We start from the raw sequence: 18122 nt of genomic DNA on the forward strand, positions 1-18122 counted from the left end.
GGGAAACAGCAGCTGATCAGTGACGAGCTGAAAGAAAAGAAGTGAGGAGGTCGGTGACTCGTGGCCTCCTGCTGTGAGCTGACACAGATTGTGCTGCAGCCACAGCTCTCAGCCCGTGAGACTCTCTTCTTCTGACCCGATGAGACGCTGCAGACGATGATGGAGCTTCGCCAAGTTTTCCACTTCGCACGCTGAGAAAATTCCTCAAACGACCGCATCAAACCGCGAAAGTCAACATCAGCTGATCTGAAGCTGGTGGTGAGGAGGGAGCAGCTTTTTATACACACACTCTGTTTACTGTTGAGGTCGGTTCACACAAGACGTCTTTGTAAGTTATTCACATCAAGATTTATATCTGCTTGGACAAAACACATCACTTGCCCCGTAGCTTTTAATGTCATCTATAAAACAAAAAATTAAAAGGACTAAGTTTTAAAGTACGACAGCTTCACTGAGCCATGCCGAATGTCCCCTGCAGGCCACCGTTGATGATTTATGGGAGCTGATGTGCAAGAAAACTTTGACCAACACAAAACCACAGCTGCAATTTCAAAAAGGCCCAAAACAACAACAAGAAGAAAAGATGGTTCAAAATCCAAGAAACAACTCTGAGCCTGATTTTTGTTGCTTGAGAGCAGATAAAGTCAAAACATCATCAATCAATCAATGAGCAGCAGGAGGCGTAACAGGCTGCGTGCAGTCGGACGCACGTGCACGAGTTTATTAGAAATGGCCGTAATTCAAAGGAAGCTCCACAACTACAGGGGGCAGCACGTAACCAGAGTAACATGCTCTTTGCTAGCTATCCTTGGCTGTAGCTAGCTGCCGTTAGCTGATTAGCTCAGTTACCCTGGAGTCAGTGAAGACGTGTGGACAGCAGACGTTGACTGAACTCAGCCTCTGAGAGCGACGGAGGTACAGAGGCGATTTACAGAAGGCTCTGACCAGGAAGAGTAAATTATGCTATCTATATATCTATATATATATATATATATATATATATATATATATATATGTATATATATATATACATATATATATATATATATATATATATATATATATATATATATGTAGAGAGAGAGAGAGAGAGAGATATTCAGTATTCTTCTGATTATTAGATTCAGAATTTGATTGTTTTTTATGTGATTGCAGATAAAATGCTGCTGTGATGCGGCATGTAATCTGTAAAGTAACTAGTAACTAAAGTTATAGAATAAATGTAGTAGAGTAAAAAGTACAGTATTTGTCTCCAAAATGTAGTGGAGTGGAAGTATAAAGTATCAGAACAGGGAACATACTCAAGTAAAGTACAAGTACCTCAGAGTAAATGTACTTAGTTACTTTAAATGGCTGAAGGAAGCTGATTCAACAAACTCAATCCATCTTTGATCAGAGTCCTGCAGGATGTCGGTGTGTTATAAAAAGTTACTCCTGTTGTACTCGAGTAAAAGTAAAGATGTCATGTTAAAATATTACTTTGTCACGGATATGAATATTACTTGAGTAAAAGTCTTAAAGTATCTGATGTTAAATGAACTTAAGTATAAAAAATACGATTAAAAATAAATATATATGTATATGTATATGTATATTTACATGTGTTTACAGTGTATACTTGTGTACTGTATGTACTGTATACTGTGGGTCGGCTGATTATTGAATCCAATGTTCAGCATTTTATTGATTATCAGTTTTCTTTTGTTTGTTTTTAAAAAAAATTTGATTGCCAATAAAATAACTAGTATTAAAGCCAGCATGTAATCTGAAAAGTAACTAGTAACCTAAAGTTTTCAAACAAATGATTAAAAAGTTCAATATTTGCCTGAAATGTATCAGAAAAAAATAGAAATTCTCAAGTAAAGTACCTAAAAAACTTGTGCTTAAGTGCAGTACTTGAGTAAATGTACTCAGTTACATTCCATCACTGCTGCTCACATAGTTCCTGATTAAAAGTAGACTAACATTAGATTGTGTTTTATCTTTTTACTTATAAATAAAATACTTTTTTTAAAGTTTCATAGTAAAATAAACTGACACAAACGATTGTTTCAGGATTTTCCAGGTTTTGTATCGACACCAGTGAAGAATCTGAGGAGTGTGAATTGTGTTTGAGGGTTTTTCTTCACGTCGGGGAGATTTTCAGTTTCAACATGTCGGTGTTGAAATAGTACAAATGTTTCTGCAGAGGAGGAGTTAGCTCCCGATCGCAGCCTGCCATCAGTCTGCTGTCTTGATTTTAAAGCTCCGGCTGAGTTTTGAACACATGAACATTAAGTGCCGGCTGCTGTTTGCAGAGCTGCTCCGTTTCACAAAGCAAAGAGCAGCTTCATCTAATTACATTTCCCTCAAACAAACTGCGGACAGTAAGGCATCTGTCAGCAAACAGAGGCCTCAGTCTGCAGGACGGGAGGAGGTTTTGCTGCATCAGGAGCAGAAACAGGATTAAACTCTCAGTCCGGTGTGTGTGTGATCAAAACACATCAGAGCTTCAACATCTCAGTTTGAGGAACACAACAATTATCAACACAGATACAAGAACGTTTTCTTTTCTGATTGGTGTCAGTAAGAGTCCGTTTAAAGAAGCAGTAAGAAGAGGTTCATCTTCTCTCTTAAAGGAACAGTTCACCCAGAAATTTAAATTCACCCCCATTCAGATGGAAAACACTTCTGGAGCTTCACAGTAAAACAGAGTTGCAGCGTTCTGCTGAACAACTGAAGCAGCTGGAGATGATTTAAACATCAGATGTCTCCGTGCAGCTCGTCTGCTGTGATCACAGAGATCAACCTGATCTGAGGAGACCAGATTAAACTCTTTATTAAGATGAAGTCTTCACTGTAGCTGCTGAGCTAACAGTGTTAGCGTGCAGCCCGTCTGAAGTGGCTGCACGAGCTCGACCACACTGGCTGAAATGTGTTGGAGCTCATCAGTCATCGTCTGACACTTATTTACATTTCAATCAGCTTTTTATTAGGATTCATTTGTAGATTTGTGGTTCGTTCATAGACGTCGTCGCTCAACTTCAACTCCATTCTCGCGTCTTGAGTTGTCAATTGGACTGTGAACAATCACCGGGTCACAGAGGAGGAAGTCTTGGCCCCAGATATCCACAATATCCACATGTCCTCTGGCTACACTGAAACTCCTGAACATTCGCCGCAGAGGCTAAATGGCTGTCAGGTGACAACTGATTGCTCTCAAGATCGACTTTTATCAAACAAACAGGAGGAAATAATTAATCTACATCTGGTGCTGTAGTGAGTGTTTGTGGCAGCAGGACGGTGTGTGTCAGACGAGGTATCTGGTGACGCAGCAGCAGAGCAGCTGATGAATCTGTGTGGTTGTTTCGAGGTTTCAGGGACGAGGTTGTTTCGCCGTCGACCTGGAGGTCAGAGACGGAGGAGGACAGAGGGAGGAGCTGGTTATTCATTCACAGGATGAACCGATGTCCTCCTGCAGAGGGTTTAAACTACGAAACATGCAGCGAGGGAGACAGCTGGATCACATCTACTCCATTAACTGACGCAACAAGGAGCAGGAAAAGGTCCAGGGTCAAAGGTCACACTCAGTATGACAGTGAGCGAAGCTCCGTCACAGGTCCAATCCTCAACATCTATATCAACATCCATTATCTCTACCTGCTTATCTCCGAGGGCTGTCAATCACCCAGTGAGCAGAAACATATCGTCACTGTCAAGTCAAAGTTTTGGAGTTTCTCCTGTTTCTTGAGCCAAACAAACCATTCACAAAGTCACTGAACCGTCTGAACAACGCACGTGTTTCTCTGAGCTCATGAGAAGTCGACGTCCTGGAGAAACGTGGTTTCGACTGGACAGCGACGATATGAAAAAGACGTCCAGTGGAGAGTCAGACGTCTTCTCATCATTCACTAGTGATGTCATGTGACGTCCTTACAGGGCTCACAGGGTTTTATAATGTCACGTTAAACATCTTTTCAACTAAATATTAAAGCTTTTATTACCAAATTTACCTTTGTGCTGCAAAAACCCTGAACCTCGACCTCAGGAGCTGCATGAGTATAATACAAACCTGAGAGTGAAATGAACCTGGAAGGAAATGATCGTGGATTACTTTAAAGAAGAAAGTGACTCGACTTGGACGAGGTGGAGCTGAGAATCTGGCTCTGGGACGGTGTTGTGTCCCAGAATCTGGCCAGAACCTGCTCACAGGGGAGCGTTTGATGCTCGACACGTCTTTGGGTGGAGAAGTTGTTCATGGAGGAATTTCCCTGTAAAGCGTCAGAGTCCAGACAGAAGCGTCTCCCACCTCGACGCTCCCTCTGTTCCAGTACTCGGTTCTGGTTACTCAGCTCTGATGACGTCATCACAACCAAACTGTGGACCACAGGAGAGCCGAGCATCGTTCACACGTGACGTTTCACCCGGTTCATCGCGTTGTGAGTCGCAGGCCCCACGTTCATACCTGGTATCAGCCTCCGTCCTCACTGATCCGATCACACCACTGAGAGTTTTACACTTTTATTTTACATTGTGTCCATCGTGCTGCTGAACAACTCACGACACTGAGACAAACAGGTCCCTCCAGTCCTCAGATCAGGGATCAGAAGGTGATTCTGACTGTGGACGTCTGGACCGCAGTCCTGGTCCACATCGGGTCGTCCTGGTCTGTCTGATCATGTCAGCAGCAGCGAGGGGAGGGTGAGGAGGGTGAGGGAGGGGGAGTGTTTTGTCTCTCTTTCAGTGACAGCGGTCCAATAATCTATTCATGGGGCTCCTCGAGGGAGAAGAGCCCAGCTGCTCTGATTTGAGAATAAAGAGGAGGCACCTTTGTTCTGCCACCACCTCCTCCCCTCCCCCTCCCCCTCCGCCTCCCTCCTTTCATTCCTCCACTCGACGTTTAGATATTTCGCTCCAGATTTACATAATCTGTCGTCATGTTCATGTTTTATATGAAGCCGTGCTGCATTTTTGTCTCACGAGTTGTAAAGTCAGAGTCAGAACAGTGTGTAACTAAAGTGGCCTGTGAAGACGGACTAGTGAGCAGATGAGTCTCCGTGTTCGCTGTGAGGACGTTTAATGTCCCCGACAACCTCTGTAGCCTCATTCAGACACTTGTTAGCAACCACGTTACTTTTTATCGGCAGTAATCTTGTCGCCTTCTTTACGGCCCACAGTAGCTAACTGCAGCCTGACAACAGGAACCACGGTCGCTAACTGCAGCCTGACAACAGGAACCACGGTCGCTAACTGCAGCCTGACAACAGGAACCACGGTCGCTAACTGCAGCCTGACAACAGGAACCACGGCTGCTAACTGCAGCCTGACAACAGCAACCACGGTCGCTAACTGCAGCCTGACAACAGGAACCACGGTCGCTAACTGCAGCCTGACAACAGGAACCACAGACGCTGTGTATATATTTATTATATTATATGTTTCCACACAGTTAACGCTGTCCTCTCTGCCGTCTCGCTACACTGAGTTAGCTCGCTACATGCACACTGACACAACTGTAGGTTTACCTTCAGCAGGACAGACACAGAGACAGACAGACAGAGACGATGCTTCAGGGAGTTTATTTGATTTCTTTGGCCACAAAAGAAAAATACAGCGATTTTTATTTCCAGTAACAGATTATTTTTATGAAAAAGTAACTAAATAACAGATTACTTTAAGAAAAAGTAACTAAATAACAGATTACTTTAAGAAAAAGTAACTAAATAACAGATTACTTTTATGAAAATGTACCTAAATTTAGTTAAATCTAAGTAATCTGGTATTTATACCAGATTCCTTTGTAGCTGTTCGGTCCACAGAGACAGTAATGTTCCCCTCTGAAGCTGCTCTGGGGTCAGTTTGGGGCTGTTCGCCTCCACGTGCGAGGCCACTTCTCCACCTCCGTGTGATCTGACTGTCAACAAACCGCGGCTCATTATCATGCGGCAGTGGGCGTGTCCCCGGCAGGCCCCGCCCTCCCGCTGGTTGATATTACCCAGCCTGCCTCGGGGCCGAGCAGAGTGCGCTCCGCTGCGGCTGCAGTCACACGGTGTCCGACCCGACAGCTGCTGAACAACACCAGGACAATAGCAGACAAAAGGTTCGGTTCGGAGCGGGACGGGTCCGTGTGTGTGCGGTTCTGTGAGGACGTGCATGTGACACAGCTCTGAAACCCGGAGCGGAGGAGCACCGACCGTCACTGAGCCCCGACAGCCGCCAGGCAGCAGCCGCCGCCGGCATGAGCTCCGTCCTCCTCCCCGCTGCCCTCAGCCTGCTGCTGCTGCTCTGCGCCCGCCTGCAGGTACACCAGGGTCCCGCTGACTTTTCTGCTATTTAAGTTTCTCTCTCCTACGACGGGTTGATTTTTTTTTTTCCTGCTGACATCTTCACTCTCTGTTCTGGTGATGAACCAGATGGATGACATCATGTTTGGGAAAGTTTTGAGGCTGTGATGAATCTGAATTATTAATGAGGCTTCATCACAGGTGAGCTGAGCTGCAATCAGTGACGCTGACAGGTGAAGGACAACAGGCACAATGTGACGTCAGGGTCCAGTTTAACTTTACACTGAGACTTGATCAGGACATTTAAAGCAGCGTCGGTGAATATTTACAGTTGTGTGCATTAAAAAAAGTCATTTCATTGGTTCCGTGTAAACTCCATCTGGTTCTGCTCAGTTCTGGATCATGTGGACTGTATGAGACAGTGCAGGGAACACAGGGTGAAGTGTCCAGGACGTGGTGGACTGTCTCCTCCTGCAGCTCCACTGGAGTTAAACTGACTTTATTTCAGAGTGAAGCTTTGGTTCAAAACATCCTGGTGACCGAGTTGAGCTCTGAGCTGCACAGATGTGTCAAACAGCTGCAGATCCTCCTTTTAACCAGCTGGTTTATTCATAGTTTCAGTTATATCTTCTTTTTTTTTTACAGATTTATATTGTTTTGCACAAACTTTGCTCAAACGTGATTTATATTCTGGTGGAGATGCAAAATAATTCAGGCAGAATCTGGGTGTAAAATGATACGAGGCTCATATCTGTATGGAGGACCAACACTGTCGAAATCAATAATAAATACATGAATATGCCATTAAATGCACCAAAATACTGTTAAAAATGTATTTCGTAAAATGTGACATCATTTCTGTTTGTTTTGATTGTTTCTGTATTTATTTACTTTCACATTTTGTTAATTAATTCAGTCATTTTTAAATTATTATTATTGTTTTTTTTTAATCAAATTAATCTAAAAGAAAAAAGAAACCGGTCTGAGGACGTTGGATCGTGATCCGTCTCGACAGCGTCTACAATCTGTTCTGCAGGTGAATCGTGCAGATTGCAGTATTTAAAGGGACAGTTCACCCAGAACGTTAAATTCAGTCTTTAGTTTTCTAGTTGACAAAACATTTCTTCACAACGAACATGATGCAGCTTTCCTTCAGTCTTTAATATAATCTGTCCTGTAGCTTGTTGCCGGGGACTCCACCTGCTGTGAGCTCACCTGTCCTCTCCTCTCTGCAGGTCTCTTCAGCTTCGGGACACTTTGAGCTTCAGATTTTGTCGATGCAGAACGTTAACGGGCAGCTGCAGAGCGGCGCCTGCTGTGACGGACCCCGGGACGCGACGGATCGACGATGCACGGCGGACGAATGCGACACCTACTTCCGGGTGTGTCTGAAGGAGTACCAGCTGAAGGTGTCCTCCGCTGGGCCCTGCAGCTTCGGCGCCGCCTCCACACCGGTGCTCGGCGGGAATACCTTTTCTGTCCACAACGCCAAGAGCGACAACGCCAGGATCGAGTTGCCGTTCAGCTTCGCGTGGCCGGTGAGTTCCCAAGCCCGCGTTGTGTTTGTTGTGTCTGAGGTTTGGTTGGTTGAGCTTCTTCAACCAGATGTTGAGCTCTTTGAATCGGAGCTGAATCGACACCGGGAAGTTAAAACAAGTTGTGATGTTCACAGAAGCCGTTTGTAGTTCAGAAAAACAAAACAGTTTGTCTCGTGGATCCAGGAGGAATCAGGGAACCATCTTGTTATCAGGTCTGCGTCACTCTGACGTCTCAAAGCTTTTAATTCAGCTTCATCTTTTGGAGAATTGTGCAGATTTCTTTCTTTTATTGTTTGTCATTTGAATTTGAAGCTGTGTGGGTCTGAATGTTGTCCACACAGGATGGAGCCGCTCGGACGGTCCAACAGAGAATAACGAGTCGACTCGTGTTTCACTTCAAGCCTCAGAAATATGAGTTTTCCATGAGGTCTGAGCAGAAGTCAGGACCAGCAGTTTGCTTCTACAATCTGTGCAGCTGAGGAAGGTTTTGTTTTCAATGGCTGTGAGACCCTGATGGTGATAAACGTCATGCTAGTGACCGACTTGATATCTGACTGGTGATTCGTGCTGGTCAGCGAGGGACTCTTTAATCACATGTGTGGTTTGTGTGGTCTCACGTGTAGCTTCCTCCTCCTCCCAGCCTGTTTCCATCACATGGACACTGAGTCGGAGGAGATCCAGGAGCTGGAGGAAACAGCTTGAACTTGGATGACGTGTTGTTTGGTCATCAGCTCCAGGAGGAGGCAGGTGATCTGAGGATTGTAGATTGCGGTTGATCTCGAAGGCGTCCGGTGAGTGAATCGTGTAGATCCTGGTTAATCTACTTGGAGAACGGTGACACCTGCAGCTTCCTCTCGGCGGTGATCACCTGTGAGGACGAATGTTTCTGCTGCACACGGTTTAAAGATGAAGACGGTCTGTGCGCTGAAAGCTGCTCAGTGACTTCTCCTCAGACTTTGACCTGTAACTCTTCTTTTCCTTTGTTCAGTGGTTTGATGAGATTAATTTGTGGTGTTAAATAACTGTATGAAACGTTTCTTTTGAGTCGGGCTCCATGAGCAAACCCATAAAAATGGAATTTCTTAATGACGCCGTTTGATCTAATGTTTTATGCAAGTTGTAATTATGAGTCCATAAAGTAATAATTATCAGTCAGTCTTTAATAGTTCTGACTGAGTCATGAATCTGATCATTACGAGCTCCTCGCAGACGTTTTCTCTCTGCTTCCTGTTTATTTTCCCGGTGGGAGCGAGCGGCGGATCGGCCTCGGGGTCGATCCGTGGCTCTGCTGACACCGGCTGAGGTTTCATGTGCTCATCAGTGGCTGCTGTGGTTTCCTGCCTCCAACTACAAATGAGGACAAACTGCACAGAAAGACTTTCCGTCCTGCGTTGTTGCCGTAGTTTCCTCCTCTGACCTTCCAGCGTGGCGGCGTGGGGGATAAAGGCCCGTTGTTGGCGGCGCTGCTGGGGCGGCCGCGGGACATTCCTGCTGTCGACCCTGGTAACTGGCATGTTAAATGAAGCCGTCGTGGTCGGCGGCAGGATGAGGTTTCTGTTATTGTTGTTCCCCTTTTTTTGTCTCCTCAGTCTGAACTGGCAGGACCGAGCCAGACTCTCTCTGTGAGCGCGCCAGTCGTGTTTATTGGAGCTGCGATGGCGGCTCAGCATCTGTAAAGTTGCGTTTCACGCCGAGACTCGTCTGTGCTTCTGAATCCAGGACTTTCTGTCTCTGTTTGTCAACCTTTTGTTTCAGTGTCTCATCCTCTGAATTTATGACATTTTCATCCTTTTTTCTGTCCTTTGCTTTACATTAGCAGGTTACCATGGGAACAATGGGCGGCCCTGTCCTTCGGCGCTACGTTCCCTCAACCGTTCAACATCTGTATTCCTCAGCTCCTAGTGTTTCAAGTCTGTAGCCTCGGTTGTGAGGACGACAGCGGCCACAGACTCGTCCTCTTCAGTCCAGTCAGTTTGATTTTCATCTCTCGACTCTTCCAGCTTCCTGTTACAAAGACGAGAGAGGAGTGAAGGAAGGATGGAGAGAAAGTAAAGCCGGTAGCTGCCCCAGTGAATTATGGGTAGAGGGGGAGCAGAAGGGCCTGCTGGGATGTTTTTCCCTTCCTGTGCCAGAAGAGTCCAGATGTGGCTAGTCGACCAAACATGGACATATCTGAAGACCAGAGTCCCACTGCCTCCACTCACTCCTTGATTCCCTCCTCATTTCCTTTCCTTTCTGTCCTTTCTTCCACTCTTTCTTTCTCTCTCTGCTGCTGACGTTTCCTTTTCAGATGTATCATTTATTTATGCCAGTTGGATGCAGAACTTAAAGTCTGGTGAGACGTCGCAAGGCTTTATTTTCTATTAAACAGAGTATTTTTGAGTTTCCTTCTTGACGAGGTGACCTCGTGCTCGGAGGACGTGTACCGGATGTTCAATCAGTAAAAAACACGACCAGATTCTCTGATACCGACAGTAACTTTCAGTAAAATGTGTTCCTGTTTTTGTTGTGAATCTCTTCTTGATTCTCACTTTGAGAAGCAGCGATGCCTGAACTGCATCTCGATCTCATCGTGCTGTCAGTGAGCGTGGACGAGGCGTCGCATCAACCACCCAAACAGATGGTAAACAGAAGCTGCAGTGTGAGTGAGTCTGCAGCTTCCCTCCTCCTCCTCCTCCTCCTCCTGGACCTGCCTTCACATGTCGCCTGGCTCTGCACGCTCACAAACTATTTTCCCACAGTGAGCCTGCAGCCAGAGAAAGCAGTTCCACCTCTTCAATCAAACAATCAAAGGCAGTGGGAGTGATGGGAAATCACCAGCGGCCTGCAGACCAACGCCGGTCGATGTTTTGGCGAGAAGTGGCTGGAGCCTGTTGGCAGGTGACCATCTGCCAGCGTCTCAGTCCTGCTCTCAAAATCTAATTAGCTGCTCAAACCTTTTCGAGATGCCACCCACCGTGTTCGGTGGGCGACATGTTTGTTTTCCTCCGGGGTCGGGATCATCAGCGCGACGCCCAGATCGCGTTTTTTTAGCCAGAGAGGTGACGCAAGGATGTTGCAAGAGTCGCTCAGAGGGGTTTTTCAGTCACAGCTGCTAACGTTAGCTCGGTTCTGCATTAGTGACAGTCATGTGGCGTTGTGGTAAACAGCGCCGTGGTACACTGGAGACGTGACGCGCTCCGTGCTGAGCCGCTCAGGACGAACCAGGAGGGTTTCTAGAGATCTGAGCGTCGTCAGATTTTATTTAATCTGATTTTTTTTTTGCCTTTTTAGATTCTCAGTGACGTCTGCCTCTTATTCTTGTCAGGGAGAGAATAAAAAGCTTTATTTGCAGCCTTCAGGAACTGTGCCTCATTAGAAACCAGCATGCCTCTCAGTAGAGTGCATACCTCCGCCCGGACCCAGCAGTACCCTTTAATTCAACCAAGCCTGATATATCAAATAAAACATTAAATCTGCTGAAGTAGTGGAGTAAAAAGCACAATATTGGCCTCTGGAGTGGAAGTATAAAGTAGCAGAAAATGGAGATACTGAAGGAAAGTACAAGTACTTCAAAACTGTGCTTAAGTACTGGACTGAGACTCAGCCTCCATCTTAGTTTGGTGTAAATCTGTTCGGTAGTTTTTGTCCTTGGTGGAGGTGATGATGAGGCACAGGACCTACTGAGTCGTTGTAGACGTCTTTATCTCTCGGACATCAGTCCATAAATCCACCGTATATTTCTTCTTCCTCTTCAGAATCGGCGAACACATGAAACTCGTGTCAGACAGAATGAATCCCCTGTGTGATGTTTGCTGTGGCTCATTGTGGTCCAATAATCCTGTCAGCAGCTCTGAGCGCTCGATAACCTGACATCACAGGCCGAGCTAACCACTAATCTGTAAACTACACGGGGCCCGACTGTGGTTTCCTGCAGAGCCGAGTGTGGGTAGAAGAGAGTTTATCTAGCTGCTGTGGATCTACGCCAACATCAGCAGGGTTTGATAAATGTGCACAGGATGATGTAAGACCACCGAGGTTGACGTTCGGGAACATTTAAAGCAATCTAAGTTTTCTATCAACGAGTCTGATAGGACATCGACGCCACAACAAACCAGGAAACCATCGAGTCACGACAGTGTTTCCACTCGGACCTGGTCCACCCTGCGGCAGCTTTCCTACAGTTTTTGTTTTGGATGGTGGTCGGGTGTTGGTGCTATGTGCTCCTCACACAGGACTGACGTGAGCAGAGACCTTCACTGATTCATTTTTAGAGTAATACGTTTCAATTTAAATGGGATTTGTTGATCCTGACCTGAGACTTGTCGCAGGACTTATTGTTGATTATAACTCTGGACTTGACGCATGACTTGTGTGTTTTGGGACTTTGGATTTGTGGGTTTTAACTCAGGAATAGTTGTCTTGTCTTGACAGATGTTGCTGGACTTAACTTGGTTATTGTTGCTTTTACCTCTGCTCTTGACTCAGGACACGTTGGTCTTCTGGTTGGGACTTGACATATGATTTGTTGCAGGACAAATGGGACTTGACCTGGTTCTTGTTGGTTCTAACTCTGGACTGGACTCAGGTTTTAAGGACTTGTTGGACTTGATGATCTAAAGAGAGAGGTTTTGGTCTTGTCTTGCCAGATGTTGCTGGACTTGGTTGTTGTTGGTGTTAACTCGGCTCTTGTATCGGGACTTAAGTGTAAGTGGGTCTCGTTGGTCTTGACTTGGGACTTGTTTCGGGACTTAAATGCCAGAACGTGAATTTACTTGTGAATTTGAAAACAGTGGTTTTGTCCTCAGAACAGAACTTTTCTTGTTCCTAACAACATCTGCACAGATACACTGACTGCAGGACCAGCTAATATTAACTGTGGCCTCATTTACAACAACGTCCAGTCTGTTAAATTATCGGCACTGAAAGAAGTCGTTTCAAAGAGAGAGAACACACACACACACACACACACACACACACACACACACACACACACAGACACAGACACAGACACACACACACACACACACACACACACACACACACACACACACACTGGCTCTGGTCCCTCTGTCATTCGATAGCGAGTTTCAAAGTGGCGCCGAAATAATGGGACACACACACACACACACACACACACACACACACACACACACACACACTCTCTCTACTGTGGTTGGTTGTTAATGCTCCTTTAAACTGCTGCTTGGAGATGAAAACTGCTTTAACGTTGTGAATAACAGACGAGATTTTCTGATAAATTACAGTTTGTTTCGACAGTGACGAGTATAATCATCATCAGTCCTGATGAATCTGTACACGAATGAAACCAGAAGGTTTATTTGAAGGAACAAATGTTTTGGGTTTAACACTAAAACACAGAAACAGTAGAAAAACACGTTGTTCTGTACACACGTGCTGATTGTTGCTGTAGTTACATGTTGTTTTATTTCGTTTTTGTCCAAAGTTTTTATTGTTTAACCTAAAATGTTTGTTGTCTTCTGACATAAAGTCTGAGAAGTGTTTCATGTTTATTTGATGTTCATGTTTATCTATAAATGTTATTAAACTCATTCGGTGTGTTCTGCAGGTGTCGGTCATGTTGGTTCCCAGAAAGCTTTTTAAAAAAATGTGTTTTGCTTATTTTGTTGCTTCATGACATCACGTTGTTTTAAGTAATATCCAATCCCAGATTGCGAAATTGTACCAGAAGCCCTCATCCGGCCCACGTACGGCGTGATGGCACGTCTGCGGTCCAGATCAGAGCCACAAGCGGGAATAAACCCGAATAAACCAGATCTGGGCCACAGTTCAGTCTATTCTGCTGGGCTGCGTCCGTCCCAGCTTCAGCCAGTTCTGGTTTATTTGGTTGGCTCACATCTGGCTAACCGGAGTGGACCACAAAAGTGCCATCACACCACGCGGTACGAGGTCCGGATCTGGGCCGCAACAATGCTGCTCTCAGCGTCAGAAATATCTAGTTTATTACAAAAGCAAGAAAAATCATCATATTTTAGAAACTGTTTGGTCATTTCTCTTGATAAAATATTAAATGATTATGACTCTTTCCATTGATGAGTTTTCTCTGTGTGTGCAGAGGTTGTACACGTTGATCGCGGAAGCTTTGGACTTCAACAACGACTCTTCCTCTGGCAGTGAGTATCATCATCTTCATCACTCATCCTGTCCTGACGCTGCTCCTCCTCCTGAAACAAACATGACCTCTGAGCTCTGTGCAGCACAGGACACAGACACAGAAATGTTCCTGATTAATGAGTCTGTAATTAAACGTCCTGTTCCCTCTCTGGTTTCGGGTTGATGAAACAAACCCCCTCTAGCAGCAGTTTCTGGAGGTGTTTACGTCCCATTCAGAAAACTGCTCGAGCCTGTGAGGAGGAGTGAAGCCGCTTGTCATCCAGCGGTCAGCGAGGCGGCCGCAGCGAGAGTGTTGGCTCGGTGCTGTATTTGGCGTCCCACGGGGAACCATTATAGGCCCGGTGTGAAGTCGGCTGACCTCGGCCCAGGTGGGCTTCAGTGCAGGCGGCGTGGATGGGGGATGGAGGATGAGGCGGGGGCGACGGGGGGAGTCCAGTTCATCAGAGTTTTAGTCCGAACGTGGAAGCAGAAGGTTTAGTGACGATGCTGAAGCTGTGTGAGATTTGGAGGCTTCGTTCAGACACAAACGGAGCCGAGAGGTGGAAGCTGAAGCTGCCGTTGAGCCAGACGAGGACAGAACAAATATTGACCTCTCAGTTTAGCATCAACAAGCTAAGTGCTCCCCGGCACGAGGCCTGTAACCAACACCCGCGTCAGCCCGTTACCGTGGCTCAGCTCAGGTAGCAGCCGGCCTCCTCCGTGATTTATTTGATTTCATTATGATAAACATGATTGTCCAACAGCAGGAAGCACTCAGGCCGAGTCCTCGTGTACGGGCCTTTGGAAAACTGGGTCTAAAAACAGAAAGGATCCGTCCAGATGAACATCTGAGCACAGTACCAGCACACCTGGGAAATAAACATATGACGTGACCATTCAAGACCATTAGCTGCATGAAATACCATGGACGAGTCATAATTTTACACACTCTTTACTTACTTGCTTACCTGATTATTGTTCTGTCTGTAATAAAGGCTGACATCAGTGTGTTGGTAACAGACATGGCTGTAAACGGGCCTCGGACGTTCTCAGCGGCACAGAACGGGTCCTGTTCAGCTCCTCTGGCTCTCGGGCAGGTGTCGGCTCCACAGCTCAGGCGGTATTCATCGTTAAAGTGCCAGTTTTGAATATTTGCTTAAATATCCTGGCCAGAGCGGATCCAGGGTAACTATTTTTCAGATCTGCTACCTCTGTGCCGTTTTTAGCACCTTTTTCTTTTTTTTTTTATTCTCCACCGTGCTGTGAAGTGTCACAGTTTGCTTCCAGGCCGATGGTTTCTGCAGTTTCTTTTCTGCTCTTTCAGTCCAGCTGCTTGTCGGTTAAACAGACGCCGTCACCTCAGCCCGACCACACTTTCCACCCCGCCGGTGAAATACCGCAGAGCAGCTCAGCATTTTCAAACTCTCTGGAATATTCCTGCAGCTACGACCACCTGCCGTCCTCCCTGACGGACCCGTTTCTGTCTGCGTTGACACCAGAGACGGTTAAAGACTGTTCATACAGCTCATGTATTCCACCTGCTGTATAGCAACATGTCTCTGTAACACACACGTTCATCACTTCCCCTCCGTCTTCCCTCTCTGATCCGTTGTGTTTGCAGGCGTCGGCGGGGCGCTGATCGAGAAAGCCCTCCACTCGGGGATGATCAACCCCAGCCGGCAGTGGCAGAGCCTGAAGCACAACGGCCCCGTGGCTCAGTTCCACTTCCAGGTCCGCCTCGGCTGCGACGAGCACTACTACGGCTTCGGCTGCAACAAGTTCTGCCGTCCGAGAGACGACTTCTTCGGCCACTACGAGTGCGACCACAACAGCAACAAGACGTGCCTGGAGGGCTGGTCCGGTCCGGACTGCAACACTGGTGAGTTCTGAGGGTTCGATTGATGTGGGGCTCTGTTTGTTTTTAAACTAAAGACGTATTCTGCTGACTCAGACTTTAAATCCAACGTTTTTATAAAGTTTAAGGTTCAAAGTTTAGTCCTGTTTACTGGGACTGACTTCAAAAACTCTCTGATGTTGTGTTCAAATGCTCCTGTGAAACTCAGTCCTCCGTGACAACAGTCTTACTGACTTACTTGCAGCTTATTTATTCATTTATTCATTTATTTGCTTGCTTACTTACCTACATACTTGCTTGATTACCAACTTACTACGTTACGTGCTTGCAGCTTATTTATTTATTTACTTGTCAGCTCACTTACTTACTTATTCACCTCCCAGCTCGCTGACTGTTACTGTTTTTAAAACCTCCCCCTGACGGTGCGTTCGAATGCTTGTGTGAATCTCATCATCCATGACGACAGAGACGTCCGCTGACAGAATATTCATGTAGTTGTTCTGGAAACATCGTTGTGTGCTGACCGTTTCTCCTTTAACGTCTCTTGCAGCGATCTGCAGACAAGGCTGCAGCACCGAGCACGGGTCCTGTAAAGTGCCTGGAGAGTGCAAGTGAGACCCGACACACACACACACACACACACACACACACACACACACACACACACACACACACACACACACACTCAGTGTCCACAGTGACGTTAACAAACCAGCACACTGCTCACAGTATTTGTTACCCATCCTGTTCATGATATTTTTAATTTTAATCTTCTGCTTTGATTCATGCAGGTAAAAGACTCTGAGATTAAATGAATCTGTAAAATAAATATGAATCACACTCAGTAATATGTAGAAATCACAGCCTGAAATCAAATTCAAACAATTGAACCTGAAACTTAATGAACTCATCTTGTAAACCAGGTCACGTTCGTCCATGTTCCTGTAGATGATGTGTTCAGAAGTCAGATGTAGTTCATTGATATAAATTCTGTATAAGCTGCATTAAGTGTATTTTTATGATTTCTTCTGTATTCTCATAATTAAATCAGAGATGTGATACTCGTGTGTGTGTGATCACCTCTCAGGTGTCTGTATGGCTGGCAGGGGGAGTACTGTGACCAGTGCATCCCTCACCCCGGCTGTGTTCACGGCAGCTGTGTGGAGCCCTGGCAGTGTCTCTGTGACACCAACTACGGAGGACAGCTGTGTGACAAGGGTACACACACACACACACACACACACACACACACACACACACACACTCTCTGTAAATCACAGGAACAGAAATGGGTTAGTTGTGTTGTCTCTTCTTGGTCAATGCGCTGCACATCAGTGGTTTTAAATCTCTTTAAATATGTTTTGAACGTTCAGATTTCAGTTTTCTGAACTTTGTGATCTGATTGTTTTCTCACAACAATCAGCCTGTATATACAATAAAATCAGGCTCCACACACACATGCATATAGATCATCATAATTATGATCTTTGTTCAGACAGCTTTTATTTAGTTGATTTGTGGTTCATCATTGAAGTTTCTCATTTGTCTTCTTTGAGTTATTATCTGTAAATATGTGTATATGAGTGGATAGAGCTGCTGCTACGTGCAGACGGACCTCCATTACAAAATCTCCCTGTAGAGTCGAAGAGCCAAAGACTTTCTGTCAACACTTCATTATTTCACATCATCTGTCAGAATAAACATTTGACTTTCTCATTCACGTGTCTCTCCTGATTGAAATAACGTCTTTTCACATCACTTTACATTACAGACATCACAGCAGACGAGCTGCATGGAGACGCCTGATGTTTAAATCATCTCCAGCTGCTTCAGCTGTTCAGCAGAACGCTGCAACTCTGTTTTACTGTGAAGCTCCAGAAATGTTTGTAGACTACGACACTTCACCTGACTTTATATCATCAGGAGGAGATGATGGCTTTGTTATTGTACAATAAATAAAAAACATGACTGATATTGAAATGTATTAAAGACACACATCAAGTTTCAGTCATATATGTTTTCTTCACACAATGAAAAAGAGTTTTTACTCTCATGTAACGATGCATGCTGGGAAGTCTGCTAATGATCTGCAGATCAGGCTCCTCCCCTCCCTTACATGAACATCACTGCACTGCATATTTCATGTGATTGGTGCAAACAACTGACTTGATTCTGCAACATAAAAGAATAACAAGCGCTCAGAAGTTGAACATAAACTAAATCTGGGTGTCTGACTGTCTTCATGGATGTGACTGTAGGTTAATGTGGCAAACAGAGGCAGGGAAGGATAATCTGGTTCATGCAGCCATGTCACTGTGTTGAACTGTTGATCATGGACATGAAGGTTTGATT

The 18122-nt window shown here is 45.5% G+C and overlaps 1 protein-coding gene across 1 annotated transcript; it reads left to right on the forward strand.

The window, feature by feature from the left end:
• The first annotated feature begins 6019 nt into the window (after window positions 1-6019).
• LOC141002170 (protein jagged-1-like) lies at window positions 6020-17777 on the forward strand. The gene is made up of 7 exons (XM_073473376.1): window positions 6020-6280; window positions 7499-7801; window positions 13878-13935; window positions 15537-15794; window positions 16321-16381; window positions 16858-16988; window positions 17542-17777. The coding sequence occupies exons 1-7, from the start codon at window positions 6218-6220 to the stop codon at window positions 17574-17576; spliced, it is 909 nt and encodes a 302-aa protein (XP_073329477.1). The 5' UTR covers window positions 6020-6217; the 3' UTR covers window positions 17577-17777.
• The last annotated feature ends 345 nt before the right edge of the window (window positions 17778-18122 follow it).

This window comes from Pagrus major, chromosome 1, assembly GCF_040436345.1.
Source record: "Pagrus major chromosome 1, Pma_NU_1.0".
Lineage (NCBI taxonomy): Eukaryota > Metazoa > Chordata > Actinopteri > Spariformes > Sparidae > Pagrus > Pagrus major.

What these genes read in the sequence shown, in the direction of transcription:
- LOC141002170 (XM_073473376.1), top strand. Translation starts at nt 6,218, where the DNA reads ATGAGCTCCGTCCTCCTCCCCGCTGCCCTCAGCCTGCTGCTGCTGCTC. An exon ending in TGCTCTGCGCCCGCCTGCAG is followed by an intron (nt 6,281 to 7,498) that starts GTACACCAGGGT and finishes TCCTCTCTGCAG; the next exon opens with GTCTCTTCAGCTTCGGGACA. An exon ending in AAAGTGCCTGGAGAGTGCAA is followed by an intron (nt 16,382 to 16,857) that starts GTGAGACCCGAC and finishes ATCACCTCTCAG; the next exon opens with GTGTCTGTATGGCTGGCAGG.